The sequence below is a fragment of the Schistocerca gregaria genome, chromosome 6 (genome assembly GCF_023897955.1).
Source record: "Schistocerca gregaria isolate iqSchGreg1 chromosome 6, iqSchGreg1.2, whole genome shotgun sequence".
In the NCBI taxonomy this organism is placed as follows: domain Eukaryota; kingdom Metazoa; phylum Arthropoda; class Insecta; order Orthoptera; family Acrididae; genus Schistocerca; species Schistocerca gregaria.
In genome coordinates, this window is record NC_064925.1 from 332,223,204 (window position 1) to 332,245,217 (window position 22,014).

The following is a 22,014-nucleotide window of genomic DNA, read 5'->3' on the forward strand; positions in this document are numbered from 1 at the left end:
AAGTGATGCACAGGTTCACTTGATGGCTGCCTATCTTAACGCCTTCCAGTGGCAACAAAAAAAAAAAATGGATTTTCAATGTTTCATGCAAGTATTAAGTTAATTTAAATATTTAATGTGCTTTCATAATCAACTCATTAACAAGTAAAAATTTACTTTACAGGTTTAATACAGTAATTTAAGTTTCCAAGTTGGAAACACCTAGATGATATTCTCCAGTACTCAAGAATGAGAATACTTAGCAACTTCCAACAAACACATAATTTATAACTTTTCAAAAGTTTTTCTCAATGAGACCCCCACAAAGTACTGAAAAAAGTTTATCGTTTACTACACTGTTGCTGTTCATGCAGTAAAACTTCAGCATCAGGCATGATGTTTCAATTCGTTACTATTAACTCAACCCACAACACATTTTGCAGACAGCTTCCACTTTTACCACTGAATATACCTGCAACATTGTGTCATTGTAAAACATGCAGTTCATGAGATATATTGTTTCATACATCTGAGCATGATTCTTTAGACTAAGAAGTGGGTTTGCTGGTTTCATTCTGATACTCCACTCATACCACGCCATTTTCTAACAATCCAGGTCAGGGGTGTGCAGCACTTTTCAGATCATTTCACAATGAATTTGCTTGAGATACTACTCCACGTGATAACAATCCTGCAAAACTGTGGCATACGAGCCTTGAAAGATTTATTTCCAACGAAGTCCATTACATGAAATTGTGAGATAATACCATTCTGAGGACAACACAGAGGTCTTAATTATCTGAGCTTCTATCAAGGACTACGTCAATGTATTACGTGTCAGCCACAACATTTGGCTGAAATGAATTTAGCTTTCATTGAACACCACTGGATTCCACCAAGCTAGCATTGTTTTCAACTATTATGTAAGCTCTCCCCCATCTTCATCATCCTCATAATCCAGTCTGTAATCTTCCTTCAGCATGAAAACCCTCTTTATCTCCAGTGCTTTAAACTTTTGAGTAAGGAGAAATCAGTCATTACATTTCTCTGGAATACTGTACAACCTACCTCTCCAACACATAAAACTTTCCTTCATTACAACCTTGGAAAGATTTGCACATAGAACTGGTATTTCTTAATGCACTCCTTATTTAACATATGAGGTGTCTTCAAAAAGTATTGGAAATTTTGCAGTTTCACAGGTTGTGTTAGCCCAATTCGCGCAATTTTGCATTGTTGTGTTGATAGACATGTCTGAAACCAACTTGTACACTACAGTCATATTGGATGTTTAGTCTGCCATCAGTTGTCAAGGAGGTTACATATGTTTGCTTACATGTGACGATTACTGATTTGTTTTAAAAATGTGCATTAAATTTGGTACACAAATGGAATAAAATGTAACAAAAGTTTTAGAAATGTTAAATTGCTTTTGATGAGTCTGCTATGAGTAAAACAAGGGTTTGTGAGTGGTACGGGCATTCTCAAGATGGCCATGAAGAAGCAGAAGACGACTATCCTTCTGAGTCATCCCAGCGCATCAACAACTGATGAAAATGAGACAGAAATTATTACAAGTGATCGCTGAATCACAGTCAAAGAAATTGCTGATGATGGAATATCAACTGGCTCATCCCATGAAATCTTTTCCAATGTTTTGGGTATGGAATGTTTCACAGTAAAATTTGTGCCAAAGATGTTGAATTTCGAGCAAAACAGAGGAAAATGGAAGTTTCTCAGGAGTCACTAAATGAAATCAACAACGATGCAGAACTACTGAAAAATGTGATAACAGGTGATGAAACATGGGTGTATGAGTATGATGTTGAAACTAAGTCTCAATCGTCCAGTGGAGACATTCTAGATTACCAAGACCAAATAAAGTTCGGCAAATGCAGTCAAATGTGAAGATTCTAGCTCACTGTTTTCTTTGATTTTAATAGCATAGTGCATCACATGTTCTTGCCAAAAGAGACAAATGATCAATGGGGGAGCACTACCTACAAGTTCAACAACCGTCTATGAGAAGCAATCTGAAAAAAAATCACCCAGATTTGTGACAAAACAATTCACAGCTTTTGTACCACAATAATGCATCTGCTTATATTTCATTGTTTGTTCACAAATTTTTGGCAAAAACCAACACTGTAATGATGACCCAGCCTCTATATTTGCCAGATATGATAAAAATAAAGAGAAACTTAAAGAGGCAATTTTTTTACAAGCTTTGATCAGATTAAAAACACATCACTGAAAGAGCTAAGTGCTATTCCAAACACTGAGTTCCAGAAGTGTTTTGGGATTGGAAGAAGTGCTGGACAAATGTATAATATCTAATGGGGACTACTTTGAAGAAGATAATATTAAAGCAAATAAATAAATAAAATTATTACCAAAAAATGAAAATTCCTAATACTTTCTGAACACACATAGCATATGCCTTTATGAAGGGCTGAACTTCCTTTCTACTATGCAATTGTTTGTGGTCTTTGCTGATTCTTTATATAACAGATAAGTTGTGTGTAATATAGTAATTGTAGGTTTATGGCTCCACTGGTGACTTCAACGCCTTCCCACTGCTTGCCTAACCCTGATGATTGCAAAACACAGCAGTAAAACCATTCCTGCTGGCTGACTACAAAAAATAGCTGTTGAGTGTGACCTCTTAAATCCATGTACTTCAACAGATCTATGACAATTATTTGCATTAATTTTCAATTGGTAAAATTTACTGTCCTAGCAACAGTGACAATGAAAGTAAACAAAATGCTGTGTTTACTTTTAAGAACATTAACATTGCAAAACTCAACTGCTAACATAGCAAGGATGAAAAAAGCAAGTAAATGTAAAATCAAAATAATGATGACTAGAAACTTTTACATTGATTTGTGAAAAAACTCATTTGAACAGGTAAATGTGGTAATTATCATTGTGAGTAAACTGCAAGTCAAATGAACAACACATCTGAACAGTTGAACTATATTTTTAAGCAAGCAGATAGATAAATATAAATGGCACATGTGTAAACTGAATTGAAAGTATTTACTTAATAATGTAAAAAAAAATCACAACTATATTTAAAAGTTACTAGGATTGTCTATTTACCTGTATAGTCTCCAATTTCCCCTCAAGATCCTGCTGAGAGGATGCACTGAGATCTGAACAGTATGACAATTTGTTCTTTATATCTTCAAGCCACTGAGTGCATTCCGCAACGTGTGTGTCAAATTCTTGATGAGTGGTCACATACTGGTGCCATCGATTTGTGAGATCCTAAAAGGAAATGCGCAGCAAATGGTAATGCTTTTTTCTTTTCTTGTTATTTTTACTCTAACGTTTCCAGCTAAATGGTTTACTTATTGTCATAAGTGAAAATAACCATTAGATTGTGTTAAAAGCTTTTTCTTGTATTAGGTAAGTGAAGAGGAATTTACTTTCAAGAAGTGAAAGGTAATCAAAAGAACACATACATTTATATAAATTATTCTCTTATTCTTCCATATTTAAGTACTGTTTAACAAGACATACAATATTTGTTTATAAGTACCTTAACTTTGTGTGAAACTTGCTGATACTTCAGCCCCAATTCTGATATCTGTGAACTCCTTGAACTCATACTGCCTTTATAAAGCTGTTGAGCTCTTTCTGTAACAGCATCAATCTCCAGTTCTTTCGCTCGAACTTCACCTTGTAGGGCCTATGTAAAAAATTAAAAAATATATTTAAAACAACACAACACAGCATACAAACTGATTTTCTAAACCATGCTGATAAAAAGCATATCACTAACAATAACAAATAACCTTCATCAGTTTATTCTTTGTTTATTTTTTTAACAGTCTAAAGATATAGTCAAAATGTGACATACCTTGAGATTTTCAAGTTGTTCTTTCTTTTCTTGGGATGTTGCTTTTAGATCAATGGCATGAAGCTTTGTATCAGTCTCTCTAATCCATGCCATGCACTGATCTTTGAGAGATTCATATTCATTCCACTGCTGTAGTTTGCTGTCAAGTGCTTCAATTGTACTCCTGAAAGTAATAAATTCACATTTATAGTTGCAGATATGATTAAAATCATTCCACAAACAGGGATATAGTGGCATGCTTACTTGACAGAGGATAACAGTCCTTGCCATTCCTGTTGGGAAGAATCTATCTGATTTCTGATATTGACCTGACCTGATTCCACTGTCCCAGGTATAACTTTCTCACCCAAGGAACGAATTAATTCAATACGTTGTTCTTCTTCAGGTAAGTTGAGTTGCAGATTTTTCAACCTTTCCAAATTGGTGTGCAATGAAACACGTTCAAGATCTGTATCTCCCCACAGCATAACCTGGAACAAAATACATTATTTAGTTCCCCAGATTTCACAGTAGCAAATTAATCAGATATCATGACAGTTAAGTTAATGAAGAAATAAAACACAAATGACAGTTCTTTCAGCTGTATTGTCAGTGTGGTTTAGAAAGGTCTACTTTCAACAATTTTCTTTACTTCACTTGAGCCATTTAAAAGTTCCAAAATTAAGATATTTAACTGGCTGACAGAAATAAAACCCATGTTACAATACAAAAGAGTTCTATAATATGGAAAAATGTTGATTTGAATATATATGATGTAGTCAGTTTCATGTCAAATGAATGGTGATGAGAAAATAAACAAATTTTTTAAAAAGTGCAGAAAATAGTCTGAAACAAGTGCTAGTGCTTAATGTCTGATTGAGACGATGATGATGATGACTACACTTCACTTTTAATCCTGGTCTACAAGAGACAGATATTAAGATAAATATGGATTACTAACAGTGCAATCAAATAAAGCCCATCCTTATACTCTTAACCATTTTACAGTTGTCAGATTCAACGTACCGTATTGTGTGTAGCATCAAGCCACTCCTGCGCATCCATGACAGCCTTAGTATATTGTTGATGGTCACCGACAATTGCCTCATAGCTTTCAACAAAAGCTTGTGCACGGCGCAACAGGGCAGTGTGACGGTCTACTAGCTGCTGGAGCTCACGCTCTGCAGCACTTCCACCTCCACGACCTGGCAGTCCTTCTGTCTTGTCACGGAGGCTGAGGATGTCTTGTTGGTGTGCAACTGCATCATGCAGCAGTGAACGATAAACTTGTAGTTGAGCACGCTTCTCATCAAGAGTGGCAAACAACACAGGTTCTGCAGGAAGTTGAGACTCTGCCTCTGCGAGCCATTTCTTAAGTCTTTCACTACACTCTTCAAAACTCATCCACCTGTGTACAGAAAATGTCACTGTTTCCCTCTCTCAATGAAATAAAATCTTAACAGTTTATACAAATGAACAAGCTCCAGAAATGATAAATAAAAGATTGTAAATAATGCTTCTGTCTATAAAAATTATGATATTCCCATTACAATGAAAGTTCCTAGGGTTTGTGAAGAGACCGTAGAAACAATAGGCACATCATCTTTCCCTCGTACCTCCCACAAATGTTTCCCATTCTCCCCAGTGTGCAATTTATCACAATCAACTGCCACTCTTGTGAAACTCATATTTTGTTCAGTCATTACTTTAGAACTGGAAAGTGCAAACAAATAACAACAGTCAAACTGAAAATTCTAATACCAACTCAAAATGGAAAAAGAATAGTCACTGAAATAATTTCCTAAGCTGTTAAAGTATTGAAAATAATAAAAATTTTACTACATTTAATGAGAAGAAAAAGAAACTAGGACTACTGACCGAGAGAGTTTAGCCTGAAGTTCTCGTTCAGTGCTGGAAATGCTATCATACAGTGTTTCAAGAGACTGCTGTAATTCTTGTAACTGCTGACGAATGGTTTCACGGCCATCAGCAGCTGTTGATGGATACAGTTTTTCTCCATATTCAACTGTTGTTGAAAGCAGAGCCATTGCAGCAGGCTGTTCAACAAGCAGCTCATTTAGTTTCGTGCTGTGCTTTGCGAGTTCATCTCGATCACCTGTTGCTATCTTTGATCCTCCGGAAGCTTCAAACTGTGACTGCGCAGTTGATAGCCAGTCTGAACACTGGCGATACTTTTCTGCATATGCTGTGTGGTCAGCCACAGCTTGCTCACACTTTTTCACTATTTCCTGTATTAAAGAATAAGTCAAATAAGTTACTAATTAAAAAATTATTATTTAAGTATACTTTTGACAGGATGAAATGGAAGAAAAAAAATTAGTGTTGTTCAGTATATTGGAGTTCCCCCACTCTGGCTGTTTATGTTACCTTTCTTAAAGTAAACAATAGTAATTGTAAAGAAGTTAATGTCTGCCTCTTTCTTTAAACTGATTATGTTCCTTCATATTAAAAATACACTACTTTTTTCAGTCAGTGTAAAGGGGGGAGAGGTAGGAACTGGCAGTGAAATCCAGCAAACTTAAATAAGGATCATCATACTGAGTTTTGACACTCACTGCCCTCAATACCCTAAATATTACTCAATAATATTTGTGTTTAGGCAGCTATAGTACTTAGTTGTAAGTTCTAGACTGAAATATTGAGCCCCATCCTGGAAGTGATAAGAGAACGGAAGACCACAGTTTAACATTGTGTCTCTGATAAGCTCATTAGGGGAAAAGCATAAGCTCAGACTGGCCATGTCACATTCTACCATTTGCCTTTGGGAAAACCCAGGATACCTAAACCTAGATTACCAGAAGGAAATTTGAGTCACACCCTTTCCAGATGCAAGTCTGGTGCTAATTCAATTGCATAAAGTTATATGGATTATTATTGTAGATACAAGAACTGAAAACAAATAAGTCACCAGGTCTGGATGGAATCCTAATTAGTTTCTACAAAGAGGACTCTATGGCACTGCTACCTTACTGAGCTTGTATTTATCATAAATTTGTTGCCCAGCACAAAGTCCCAAGCAACATGTAAAAAGCACAGGAGACTCCTGTTATAAGAAGGGTAAAAGAATGGACCTAGAAAATTACAGACCAACTTCCTTAACATTGGTTTGCTACAGAATTCCAGATCATATTCCGTGTTCAAATATAACAAATTTCCTAGAGACCGAAAAGCTTATGATTGCAAATTAACGTAGTTTTAAAAAGCATAATTTGTGTGAAACTCAGCCTTCTCTTTTTTAACATAATATATAGCAAAATATGGATGAAGGGCAGCAGGCAGATTCCATATTCCTAGATTTCCGAAAAGTATTTGACACAGTACCCCAATGCAGACAGTTAATGAAGATACAACCATAAGGAATAGGTTCCCAGACACGCATGTGGCTCGAAGACTTCTTAAGAAAGAGAACCCAGTATGTGTTCTCAACGGTGAATATTCTTCAGTGACAAGGGTATCAGCAGGAGTGCCTCAGGAACATGTGATAAGACTGCTATTATTTTCTTTGTAGATAAATGATCTAACAGACAGGGTGAGCAGCAATCTGCAGTTGTTTGATGATACTGCTGTGGTGTATGGGAAGGTGTCAAATATGAGTGACTGTTGGATGAAACAAGATGACTTAGACAAAATTTCTATTTGGTTTGATGAACAGAAGCTAACTCTAAATGTAGAAAAATTTAAGTTAATGTAGACGAGTAGATGAAACAAACCTATAATGTATGGATACAGCATTAGCAGTGTCCTCTTCAATGCAGTCTTGTTGTTTATATCTGGGCGTAACACTCCATCCAAAGCGATATGAAATGGAATGAGCATGAGATTTGTGGTAGGGAAGGCAAACACTTGACTTGGTTTATTGTGAGAATTTTGGGGAAGTGTGCTTCATTTGTACAGAGGACCACATACAGGAAACAAATGTGACCTACTCTTGAGTTCTGCTCGCGGTCTGCACCAGGTCGGATTAAAGGAAGACATTGTTGCAATTCAGAAGGAGGCTGCAAGATCTGTTACTGCTAGATTTGAACAACATGCAAGTGTTATGGAGGTGCTTTGGAAACTCAAATGGTAACCGTTTGAGGGAAAGCACATTCTTTTCGCAGAACACTATTGAGAAAATTTAGAGAACAGGGATTGGAAGCCGACTGCAGACTGATCCTGCCACCAACATACCTTTCACATAAGGACCACAAAGGTAAGTTAGTCGTTTTCCCTTCGCTATATTTGCGATTGAAACAGAAAAGGAAACAACTAGTACAGAGTAACATCCATCATGCTGTGGCTTGTGGAGTATGTATGTAGATGTAGATGTAGATGTAGATGTAGATGTAGATAGGCACTGAAGCAATGACGTTTTTATCTAGGTTACGATCCCATTTATTTAAATCTGATTCATAATGTCTTTATCACCATACAGATCCTTATTTGACCACATTTTTACTAAACCAAATGTAAGATTCAGAAAACGAATGGCAACTAGTCATAACAATTTATTTTGTGAAGCCAAAACTAAGCAGTTCTGCCACTTCAATTAATCTGAAAATAGTTAATGTTAACTCCTAGCAGGAAAAAGATTCTGTAATATTACTTATATGATTATTTTATACTTGTTATACACATGTTTCACTCACCACTCTCATTTTATATTCAACTGAAAACAATCCTTACAGTCTGAAACCCCAGCACAACTATAACTAGTATTAAAAATATATACGTATCAACAATGTAATGAGTAAAGATAACTACTCGCCAAATAGAGGAGGCACTGAATGATAGATAGGCATATAAACAAGACATGGAACACGGTAGTCCAGCTTATAAACATCAGCTGCATGTGTATGAGCTTATCCATTGCTCTAAACAACCATTTTACACAGTACACAGTAAGTGGTTATCTTTACTCATTCCAAAGTTAGTTTTTAACACTTGATTTTTCAGTAAAAGATATTGTTTAAACAAGTTACAAGCACTTGTAAGAGATGCTCTTGATATTGTGCAATAGTACCAATATACATTTTTATAGTTATGGTTGTAATATTAAGTGTAGAAATTCTATAATATATATGACTGATTTAATATGCACCATATATGTGACATATACACAGATTTCATGTTCAAAGTAACTTTTTAGTATTCTCCAAGAGATAACTTCATCTCATTATTGTCAATGTCACAATATTTGGCATTAATAGGTATTTCAATATCTGTATAATGTTCCTAAAAACAAAGATGATGTGACTTACCAAACGAAAGCACTGGCCGATCGATAGACACACAAACAAACACAAACATACACACAAAATTCAAGCTTTCACAACCAACGGTTGCTCCATCAGGAAAGAGGGAAGGAGAGGGAAAGACAAAAGGATGTGGGTTTTAAGGGAGAGGGTAAGGAGTCATTCCAATCCCGGGAGTGGAAAGCCTTACCTTAGGGGGAAAGAAGGACGGGTATACACTTGCGCGCGCGCACACACACACACACACACACACACACACACACACACACACACACACATATCCATCCACACATATACAGACACAAGCAGACATGACATCATCTTTGTTTTTAGATATATTTTTCCCACGTGGTATGTTTCCTTTTATTATATTCTGTATTTCTGTATACACATAATCGGACAAAATTTTTGATAAAAGAAAACGTAGAAATAAGTCTTTAAGATATATACAGACTATTGTGAAATTGGTAATGTGTCTGTAACTATTGTCATTTCCCATTAAAATCATACAAATCTCACAAATTACAGCATTTAGATCAATGTTACTAATAACTATTTAGAATCATAGGAAATAATGTGACTTTTCTATTTCGATCAGAATACAAAGTTATAAATAAAACAGAAAGAAACTTCCACATGGGAAAAATATATTAAAAATAAAGATTCCAAGACTTACCAAGCGGGAAAGCGCCGGCAGACAGGCACATGAACACAACACACAAACACACACACAAAATTACGAGCTTTCGCAACTGGCAGTTGCTTCGTCAGGAAGGAAGGAAGGAGAGGGAAAAATGAAAGGGTGTGGGTTTTAAGGGAGAGGGTAAGGAGTCATTCCAATCCCGGGAGCGGAAAGACTTCCCTTAGGGGGGGGGGGGGGGGGGGGGGGGGGGGAAAAAAAAAAAAAAAAAAAAAAAAAAAAAAGAGGACAGGTGTACACTCGCACACACACACACACATATATCCATCCGCACATACACAGACACAAGCAGACATATTTGATGTCTGCTTGTGTCTGTGTATGTGCGGATGGATATATGTGTGTGTGTGTGTGTGCGCGAGTGTACACCTGTCCTTTTTTTTTTTTTTTTTTTCCCCTAAGGGAAGTCTTTCCGCTCCCGGGATTGGAATGACTCCTTACCCTCTCCCTTAAAACCCACACCCTTTCATTTTTCCCTCTCCTTCCTTCCTTCCTGACGAAGCAACTGCCAGTTGCGAAAGCTCGTAATTTTGTGTGTGTGTTTGTGTGTTGTGTTCATGTGCCTGTCTGCCGGCGCTTTCCCGCTTGGTAAGTCTTGGAATCTTTATTTTAGAATACAAAGTTATTTACATTATGATCAGAAACCGCGTATCATATCAGGAATTACAACAATTATCACAAAACCAATACCTTAGCAGTTGTCTGAATGGCCTGGAATCTTGATGTGATTTGCTGTACATTTACTGATATTCTGGTTTCACCACTGATCTGCATGAGCTCTGAAGACTCATCATTCATTTTATCAAATTCTGATTCATTTTGACGAAGACTCAGGATCAGTGACTGTAAATATAATGAATAATGAGCATGTACTTTCTTACTGTGTCCCTTATGTGAAACATGGGACATATTTCTTAGTGGCCAGCAACAAAAAATCATACGTCAGAAATAAAATATTGGATGACACAACAAATTTGGATGTCCATCAGCATCAAGGCTTATTTGTAAATTACCTCTATTTTATGACACACAGGGCTGATATAAGTATGGGATTTCTTATAAGCTCTGCCTTCAGATAGAATCTTAACATCTTGAATCTGAATGAGGTCTTTGCAGCAAAGTAGCCCGATTAATTCCTCTATACACAAACTAAAACAATTTTTTACAGACCTAGAGAAACACTCACTTCATATCAGTACGTAATTTATTTAAATTTCTTTTTCTCACCCCTTGAAGAGGCCTCAGTATGATACCAGTATGGCTTCTAATTCGTCTTGTGAATCAGATAATATAGCCGAGGGTTTCACAATATGGAAATACTTATTTGAACATGCACAAATCACCTATACTGATCCAAGGCAGGTTCCTATCTTTCACAAAGTTGAGAAGTCAGAAAAGATTTTTGCATTAGCCTTGGTATTTCCAGGAAAATTTCTTGCTGGATAATATTTAACTGTCTGTTTACCTAAAATCCAATGATTGCTTTTAGAATTTTTTAAATTACATTCAATCTTAGAATCAGAAAAAAACAAATAAGCTAAGAAACTTGTTTTTACATTCATATACAATATTTCTGTACAGCAGACACTAAGGTTGTTAAAATTTTGCCGGAAGCATACTGATCTCAGAACAAGTCTTCCTTGACTTTTTTGGGTATATAACTGGTGTAAGATGAATCTTTAATGAGTTTCTTACATGAATGGCAGTTCCAAATACAACTCAAAATTCACTTTGGTAACTCTGTAACTTGGCATTTCTAGAGCAGTATCTGAAAGTAGTAGTATTTTGGATTAGGTGTTAGTTTGACTGAAAGATTTTCATTTCAATATTTTTGCCTCAGACAAATTTATCACCTATAGAGGAAGTATGATGGTAGATTGCTAAACTCTTGTATGCGAGTAAGGAATGACATCATTACATTTTATGCCAGATCAGCTACTCAGTAAACACTATTGTAGGTAACAACACTAAGATAAGAAAATATGTAAAAAAAATGGACTTATTAAATGAACTCATTTTTGTTCAAATGCTTACAGGTTTCACATGCACTGGTTGTAAATGGATGAATCAGTGACAAGCAGACATGCCATCTCTTACATCTCTTTTTTTTCATGTGACTCATATAATCAATACTTGCTATAGGTTTCTAACTTTTTTTAAATTTTCTGGGCTCAAAGTGAGTACTTTTACATAAAAAACACTTAATAAATCCATAATAAAAATTAAGGAAATGGCATGATGTTAAAAATTAATAGAAATATTGGTTTGGTGCACGAGTTCATAGAGTTTTTATGTAAGTTTAATAAATGTAGCAGATAGGTACACATAACAGAGACAATAGTCATCAAAAAAAATTCTACTTCCCTATTTATGACAGTCTGCCAATGCTAGGGCAACTTTTTGATTCTGTGACTGTAGAAATCACATTGTTTTGAGGCAAAGAACTCATCAAGCCATGTTTGGAGAACATTTTCATCTGGAAAGGAAGCTCCTTGAAGGTCGTTTGATCAAGAATCAAATAGCAGAAAATTGAAGGTGCAAGATCAGGCGAAAAAGGTAGGTGTGGAATGACTTCCCAATCTAACTTCTTTAGGGTCAGTCTAGCAAAATTAGGATGGGTGTTATCGTGGAGTAGCATCACTTCCCTCAGTCGTCCTGCTTGTTGTTCTTGGTTGCATCTGCAAGATGTCTCCATTATTGACAATAAATATCAGCAGTGATGGTTAAACCTTGGGGAAGCATTTTGTAGTACACCACACCATCACTGTTCTATAACACACATAATGTTATCTTTCGTGGAAGAGCACAGACTTTGGTACGGAAGTTGCTGCATTGTTTGGGCTAAGCCATTCCATTCTTTTCCTTGTGTTAGCATAATTGTCACCAGTAACAATACAGGATAGGAATGGTCAGTGTTGTTCACAATCCAATTGATGATAAGCAAACAGAGATGCGCTTATGGCAACCTGCTTGTGATTTTGGCATGAGCATGTGATACCCATACAACTGATTTTTGAACCTTGCCCACTGCGTGCAAATGTCGTACAATGGTGGAATAATCACAGCTCATCACATCTGCCAGTCCTCAAGTACACTGACATGTATCATTGTGGATTAAAGTGTCTAAATGATCTTCGTCAAACCCTGATGGTCTTCCTGAACATGGAAAGTCACTAATGTCAAAATGACCTCCTTACAGCGAGAAAACCATTTTCTTGCCATTATTTGCCCAATAGCATTATCCTCATACATGGTGCAAATGTTTCTGACAGCCTCCACTGCTGTCACCCCACTGTAGAACTCAAACAGAAGAATGTCAGAAATGATCCATTTTCTCCATTTGGCACTTTATTTTCAAGTGTCCACAGTTCCACTCACTATCTCCAAATGACAAAATGACACATGTAAAATCAAATAGCAGCCTTAAACTACAAATAAAAAAATGTTGTTGTTGTTGTCTTCAGTCCTGAGACTGGTTTGATGCAGCTCTCCATGCTACTCTATCCCATATCCCATACAAGCTTCTTCATCTCCCAGTACCTACTGCAACCTACATCCTTCTGAATCTGCTTAGTGTATTCATCTCTTGGTCTCCCTCTACGATTTTTACCCTCCACGCTGCCCTCCAATGCTAAATTTGTGATCCCTTGATGCCTCAAAACATGTCCTACCAACCGATCCCTTCTTCTAGTCAAGTTGTGCCACAAACTTCTCTTCTCCCCAATCCTATTCAATACTTCCTCATTAGTTACGTGATCTATCCACCTTATCTTCAGCATTCTTCTGTAGCACCACATTTCGAAAGTTTAAATAAAAAATGACAATCGATAAATAAACCTATAGCAACCAGAATATCAACATACAAAACAAAAACACTATGAACTTACACACAAAACAAATATTACATGATACCACAGTCTAACACATACAGTCACGACACTCTCTGCTGTGAAAGTTGTTACCATTTGACAGCTGGAGCGACACTAACACTTCAAGTCCTGAGAAAGCTGACAGTCAGTGAGAAAGTGGACAGTCATATCGTCATAAGGATAATGTTTGTTTCTAATTGTCTTTCTACTTAATTAACAAAATACAATCAAATAATGGAAAAAATATTAATATAATTAACAAAATAGTTGTTATATTTTTGTGTCCCATGCATAAGTAAATTACCAAGAGATATCAGTATGGTGAAATAAATGTAAAAACAGACAAATCTCATTGACTCAATGACGTAAGCTACAACTTATTCATGAAGAATTACTTACAAATGTGTGTGTAATTGCAGCTTACTGCTGAAGGCAAGAGGATATCAACACATATCCCACGCACGAGAAGCACATATTTTTATTGTTCTCTGTTCTTATTATCTCATTCCTACACTTCACGCAACTTTCAAGTGTCCAAATATTTTTGTTAAAGTAATTATTTTTGCTTTCAAAACAAATGTGCAGAAGTTTATACCACTTGTGGCTCAAATGAAGCAATAATTGTGGATTTGATTTTTTCTGTGTTGGGAAACAGTTTTATTGGTTTTGGCATTTCATTAACATGTCTGTGTGGTTTTCCCTTCTCCTACTAGTGTGGTGGCTTATTTGGTACATTAAATAATTAGGTATTACATTCCATACAAGTTTCCTATGTTCCACACTCACAGATTTGGCTGGAGGGGTAGTGAAAAAATTTCACGTTGTTGGGTATATATACAATGTCTTCTGCAAAAGGTCAGGTCTTCTGGTGTTTACTAACAATTTTTTGTTCTTAAAAGAAATCAACATTTTTCAGTAAATATCTGTGTTTCATGTGAATAAAAAATAAAATGTCTTGTAATGTACCATTTCATACCTCCCAGGGCCATTATGAAACTAAAGAAAGGCAAATGTGATGTCACTTATTAGTTATTGTTTGATATTTTGACACTACATATGCTCCCTATTGTAAAAATTATGTTGTTAATCAGTATAAGCAGTACTATTTACACCCATCCGATAATGTATTCAGAAGTGTAGCTTGCTGCCCACTTGGTGCACTGCTATCACAGTGAGTAACAAAAATGAGGTGGAGTGCCTTGACTGTTATCTTAGACTGTAACGATACTAACAAATTTCATAAAAAGAAATAAAGACATATCGAAATCACATAAGTTAACATCATTGCTGGCAAAGATTCATGTAAAAAAGAAATAATAATAAGGTTAAGAATATTGTTAAAAAGAAGTAAGTTGTTATGGTACATGTACTTCAAAATATTTGAAATGAAATAAACCTAAATGTTAAGCAACAGTGTTTTCGGTTTAGTATGTACTCTATCAAAACTCTGTCACTTATGTATCTAAATATCACTAGTTATTGGTTACTTAAGCAGTTCTGTAATCAAACATAAATATTTTCATTTTCATTTATGTGAGCAGTGCTACAAAGTATTACATAAAAATATCTCTGAAGAAAAAACTGGAAGTGAAGGTAAAATGCAAGTGGAACAAAAGCTTAAAAGCAGGGTGACAATAGACATGGGCTACTGTGGACATATACAAAACCAAAATAAATACATAGTTCAGACAAGAGACAAAAAAGCCTATGCAAAATGAAAAAAATCATTAAAAAATCATAAAAAACCATCAAAACCAGTAATCTCTTACTTGCTCTAGATGGTCAGCTAGAGTTATCATTTCCTTCACATCTCTATTTCTCGAATCAATTATTTTTATGAGATCCTAGAGGATAAAGCACAACATTAACATAGATGTGCAAACAGTTGTAACATATAAAATATATTCAGTGTCTTTCATTAAGACTGAATTCGTCAACTTTCCTTTGAACATTTGAGAATATAAAACTTGCTCACAATTTTTATAAAAAGCAGCTTTTTGATTCTAGCAAAACCAAAAAGAAATTTTACAAATTTTTATTGGAAATTAAGATATATGAACTGCCAGTGGTTTGAAACAGATGAAAGTTGTGTTCTCATAAATCTAATTCTATTTAGTTTAGTACATTCCACTGTCTTGTAGTATCTCCTTAGCACAATTTTCTTTTTACCTTTATTTACAGCAAATCCATTAATTTTCTCTAATGCAAGTTACTTGAGATAGACCTAACCAACTGCTTTATGACCTCTCAGTAAGCTGTTCATTTTGACACCATCCATTCTACTTTAAATTTAGAATTTTAAAATATAATTTATCCTAGGTAATTATTGAAGAAATTACCTGGCCAACACAATAGTGAACATAGCAAATAACATGTCCAAAACTGCAGGTAATAACAAATAATTTTTGGCCAACAGATATGAAATGTATTCATCAATATATGATACAGTATCAGAAGAAGAATATTGATGAAATATGAAGTTAGTTAACTACCTGATATTTTTCAAGCTGATCTTGTTTTTCCTCAAGTGTAGAGCGAGGTGAATAGTTCTTGAGTGCTGTTTCCGCTTCTGAGAGCCACTGTAACAGCTTGTCAAAGGAGCCTTCATATTCAGACCATTGCTGCAGTCGTTCTTCTAGTCCATGAATCACATCATTCAAGGCTACTTCAAACTTCTCACGATCAAACCTGAGTTTATTTTCAGAAGTTTAAGTAAGTAAGAAATAACAAGTACAACATGTAATTATTTCATATTTTTGTGCAACAGAATGTCAAGTGCCAAACAAATGCACAATGTTATTTTATGAAGCACTTAGCTACATTTACATTCTGACAGTGAATATCTGTAATTATTAAATGTTTCATTTAGGATATATACATTAAGTACTAACATAATTTATTTATCTCTTATTTTGTTCTGAATTGATAAATTTATAAAATGCCCTTAATGTTTTACTTAGGCAATTTTTACTATAAACTGCCCATGAAAGAGGTGTTTATCTATAACAATATATATAAAACAGAGGCCAATTGACAATCAAGGTATAAATGTACTCCTTTTAACCAAAATATTTGCAATTCCTTTCTTTGTGTTTTTATAATTATGGATCACACAATTGTAAGTAATAAGAGTATAAGTGATGTTTTGCTGTTACTCTGTTGCTCTCTTTTTCTGAAAGAGCACCTTGGCAACATAACTGTCTTTGAAATACGTAAATAACAATTGGGTCTCAGTCTTGATATTAATAAGATTTTTTAACACCACCATATGCATCAGACAGAAAATTCACTTAAGAAAATTATAAAATTATGAGATTGAAGTGCAGACCATTATTTATCCCCAGGAGACATAATTCATAGTACTGCTAAGAGACACATTTAAAGTAGAAAAACTGTCCTAGCTTTCAGAACTGTTAATTCCTAATAGTGCCAAAATCTAAGATAGTTGCTTGGACTTTTATGTGTGCCTACTGACAATATTAAGAATTTTGCCTTCTGAAAGTAAGTACTGGCCAGTAATTCCACATCATAACTACATCATTTTGCAGACAAATAATTTAGTCAAAATGCTCAAAAGTCATGAACTCAGTCAACATGTCATTATTAATTTATTTATTATTTTCATTTCATCTTCACAATAACCAAAGAGTACAGTACAACAACAAATTATTCAGCATTTGGTAAGGTTATATCTTCACCAAAGGGAACATAAATGCATAAGACTGTCACCACCTGAACACAGAATTTTGACATTTTAGCATTGCTATTTGACTGCATATTTCTTTTAGCAGTAAATGCATATGTTGCTTCATAGGACAAGACAGTATTACTGATTGACTACAGGTAATGTGTGATTAAGACACATGGAAAGAATGTGCAGTTGTGATTAAATATGACAATTTTGGCATTGTTACTTGCCACGAAGGCACTAAAAAAGTGTATGACTATATCACAATAGCAGATGCAACTGTTTTAAAAGATAAGTATGCACTGGCACACAGTGCATGAATGTCTTATGATGTCTAGAGTGGTTCGTGAAATATCACCTATGAGTCTCAGTTCACAACAATAATACTGAGAAAGATTCTAGGGAGCTTACTGTGCAGGATAAGAACTTACCATATTCTACTTACCTGGAAAAGTCATTAAAGAAAAATGACTGGATATGGGGACCATATAAAACTGATACTGTCACTGGGGTTAAATGTGAGCCCAAAAGTAACAATTTTTCCCTTTTTTTGTAGCACTTCGAAGCTGTGTGCTAATATCATATTTCTTCACTGCCACAAATATGTGCATATAGTTATGTTGGGACTGTGGTTAGAACTAAATGGATACCTGATACTTTACACTGAATGGCCATCAACTGCAGGTGCCTTCTTCTATGCAAAAGCTGTTTGCTGCCAGATGTCTCAGTGTGCTATTTCTTCTTGTAGTGTTCAGCCAGTGACAACAAAGTTTACACTTAGCTGGAACTGAGTTGGTGCAGTACCACAGTTATTGAAAACTTTCCCTAAGAATTATTTGATAAGATTTGGAGAGAATGCGACTATGACCTGTACTCCTTCCATATTATGCTTGGGGTCACAGTGAATGGATCTATGATCTGTCACAATTGTTCAAACTATCCTATCGATGAATTTACATGTTTGTGAAAATTCAACCTTAAGAAATATTTCAACAATTTGTAATCACTCTGTTTCTTTGTGTAAAGGATCTCTTGAATGTAGCTTTTAAATCTGTGATTGTTAGTTTGCAGCAGAAACTCTACTGCAGCCCTGACTGGCCAGTGAAATAAGCAACAACATTAATTTTGGCAGGCACACACTGCCTTTTTTTTAAAAAAAAAAACATCAAATGAAGCATTTTAAGTGGTATGCAGCCATATTAATTTTAACATACACTTCCTGTGTCAAAATAAAAAGTTCTTCAATATCTTTACAGCCATTCATGACATGCCTGGTATATGCCACCAACCAAATGAAACCTATTTCTTCCCAGTGCCTCTTCCAGAGGTGTCTACATTAATAATCATAGAGGCTAAAGTCTAGCAAGTATTATGGGTGAAGAAAGAAGATTCTACAACACAGGCCAAAAATGTTCTACGACCATTATGGGACCAATCACTGTCGCATTGCAAAATGACCCCTTTAATTAGATTTGATCACTGCAACTATTTCAGTTTGATTGTCACCAAGTAGTTATCCAAAACTACAGTTACCACTGCTGCTGTGCTCTCTGGAATCAATTCAAAGTGCCCATGCCAGACAAGGAATGCCTACCACTGAGAACTCACTAACTGTGAACTTTCCAATAAATTCAAAACAAGCTCTTATGATATAAACATGTGATACTAAATCTTCTTGTAGGCTAATTTATAAACACCTACCTATCAAAATGGGGGGGGGGGGGGAGGGGGAGGGGAAGGTATAACTTACGCTGCACAAACACCCATAATTTACCTGTCCAGTATTTGAGCATGAGAGCACTTAGTTTCTTGTAACACACGTTCCACAAAACATCAGTCCATTATGAAAACATTTTCTCACTGACAGCCGTCACAATATAATGAAAGGAGATAAGTTCATCACTTACAACATTTTTGATGTTCATGCAGTAAAACTTGCCATATGAAGCATGACGTTTTAATTTATCATTTCTTTACTGCTAACTGTATCCGTGACACATTTTGCAACAATATTCCTATGTACCACTGAATGTACCAGCACAATTATATCATTGTACAACACGTAGTTCAGGAGGTAAGACCTCATAAACACTGAGCTTCATGAAAATGAAACTGAAGGGTGAAATTCATTAGAGGTGTGGGTGAAATGTGTGCATAAATACGTGTGTAATATGATAAATTTATGTGAAATATATTTGACATGTACATGCATGGGCAAAGACAGGGGTAAAAAGCTCATCTTAAACCTCTGGAACAATTTCAACTGCATTTGGTGCACATATGAGTTACAATCTGGAAAATAATACTGCGGGGTTAAGAACCACCAGCCTCCTATTGGGGTTAGGAGTGATACTATGGAGAGAGAAGGGAGAGAGAGCATACAGACAGACAGAGAGAGGGAGGGTGATTTTTTTCTTTTTTTGGGGTGGGGGGTGAACAGAGAGAGGAAGAGTTGGACAGATACAGAGAGAGGAGGAGTCATACAGACAGAGGAGGCAGAGGAGATGGACAGACAGAGGGGCAGGAGGAGATGGACAGCATGGGAGGTGGAGGGGGTGGACATGGGGGGGGGGGAGGGGGTTAGGAAGGAGGAGATAAACTAATAGAAGACTGGAATAAATATATACCCGGACAACATTAGGTATTCAGCTATGGCTATATATAAGCAGAGAAAAACAAGTCTCAGAATGTTGTTTACAGAGAGGTAGTGCAGTACTTTATGGGCCTCCATAGATACCGAGATAATTATGATCTTTTGTGTCCAAACCATTCGCAAACAGCAGTGAAATTATTTACTCCCTCTTCTGGCACATTTCATGTGAAGCAAACGAGTAAGTTGCGAGTAACATTGTCTCAACATCTGGTGGGCAATAATATGAAAAAAGGAATATTTGAGTCATGGCATCAGAGAGTGAAGATGAAATCAATGCAGCTGTTACACTCCAGTGCTGAACTCTATTCTTAATATATGCACAGTGACCTCAAAACAACTGCCCTATTTTTTCCTTACTGTAGGTACTTAGAACAATACTTTCAGTTCTGAAAGTTCAGGTTTATATTTACCTGTTTTATTATGCTGTTGATTTTAATACAGTTTCTGCTGCCAATAGCACTGTCTTTGGTCTAAATTTACTACTGAAGATGTTATTAGCACATGATGTTAACGCAAGATGCTAATGCTTGAAGCAAGACCTGTCCCATATATCCTCCCACCACCATCTACTCCAGCCTGGTCACTAACATCAAAGGCAGGGCTATCTGTGAAACAAGTCATGTGATCTACAAGCTAAGCTGCAATCACTGTGCTGGATTCTATGTAGGCACAATAACCAAGCTGTCTGTTTGTCCGCATGAATGGCCACGGACGAACTGTGACCAAGAAACAAGTGGACCACTCTGTTGCTGAACATGCAGCCAAACATGATACCCTTCATTTCAATGATTCACTTCCTGTGCCACATGGATCCTTCCCACCAACACCAGCTTTTCTGAATTGTAGAGATGAAAACTTTCCCTGCAATACATTCTCTGTTCCTGTAATCCTTCTGGTCTCAACCTTCGTTAGTCATTGTCCTCGCCCATTCTGCCTCTTTCCTGTCCCCATTCCAGAACTACACAGCTGTCATTCCACCATCAACCTTTCATTTCTCTCCTTCTCCGCTACCACCCCCCTCCCCACTTCTCCCCTGCCCTCTGTCTAACATGCAGCACTTAAATGCCCATCACCCCCACCATGCAACTTCACAAGATGAAGTAGCTAAAGCAATAAAAGGGCTACAAAATTCCAAATCGGCAGGTATTGATGGTATACCTGCAACAATGTTAAAGAATAGTGCACCAAACCTGATGGAAGTACTCACACATTTATGCAACTGCTCACTTCAGGCAGGCACTTTCCCTGATGTGTTGAAAACATCAAAAGTTATTCCTGTATATAAAAAAGGGGATAAAGACAATGTAAATAACTACAGACCCATCACAATTTCCTCCTGCATCTATAAAGTACTGGAAAAAGTGATGCATGAGAAACTTATGAAATTTATTAATAAAAACAGCATCCTATGTAATGAACAACATTGATTCAGAAATAAGAGGTCAACAACAACTGCTATCTATGAGTGCATCAATTCCATCCTAAACCTGACGGACAAAAAACAGGAAACAATAGGAGTCTTTATTGACTTGTCAAAAGCTTTTGACATGGTGGACCATAAAATTCTGCTATCAAAGCTAGAAAGAAATGGTATTCGAGGTTTGCCCAACAAGTGGATCAGTTCCTTCCTGACAAATCGTATGCAGGCAGTGTGCGTCAAGCACACAAATATTGAGCTAAAAACTGTATCTAATCACTTATCTGACTATAAACAAATAAAATGTGGTGTACCCCAAGGATCCGTATTGGGACCCCTTCTGTTTATTCTGTACATAAATGATCTAAGCTTAAATATTGATGCACACAAAACAATCTTATTTGCAGATGACACCACGATTCTACTAAAAGGAGGCGATGATGAACAGTTACAGCAGACAGTAAACACGGTCACGAAACAACTTAGTAACTGGGCACAGAGTAATCAGCTTGTAATAAACAGTACGAAAACCATTGCTCTAAAATTCCACAATGTTCCTAACAAGGACATGTTTATCCCATCAGTCTCTATCAATGACGAGCCAGT

The 22,014-nt window shown here is 36.1% G+C and overlaps 1 protein-coding gene across 6 annotated transcripts in view; it reads right to left on the bottom strand.

The window, feature by feature from the left end:
* The window catches only part of LOC126278964 (muscle-specific protein 300 kDa), a 1,270,985-nt gene that overhangs the window by 330,049 nt on the left and 918,922 nt on the right, over window positions 1–22,014 (bottom strand). For 5 of the 6 annotated variants that reach the window (XM_049979256.1, XM_049979254.1, XM_049979258.1 and 2 more), the window contains 9 exons: window positions 16,143–16,338; window positions 15,420–15,494; window positions 10,472–10,624; window positions 5,705–6,075; window positions 4,853–5,234; window positions 4,091–4,317; window positions 3,848–4,010; window positions 3,527–3,676; window positions 3,085–3,252 (listed from right to left, as the gene is read on the bottom strand). In XM_049979256.1, coding sequence (XP_049835213.1) covers window positions 3,085–3,252; window positions 3,527–3,676; window positions 3,848–4,010; window positions 4,091–4,317; window positions 4,853–5,234; window positions 5,705–6,075; window positions 10,472–10,624; window positions 15,420–15,494; window positions 16,143–16,338 — 1,885 coding nt within the window. The remainder of the gene's footprint in view (window positions 1–3,084; window positions 3,253–3,526; window positions 3,677–3,847; window positions 4,011–4,090; window positions 4,318–4,852; window positions 5,235–5,704; window positions 6,076–10,471; window positions 10,625–15,419; window positions 15,495–16,142; window positions 16,339–22,014) is intronic. The other variant, XM_049979257.1, reaches the window with a different exon arrangement.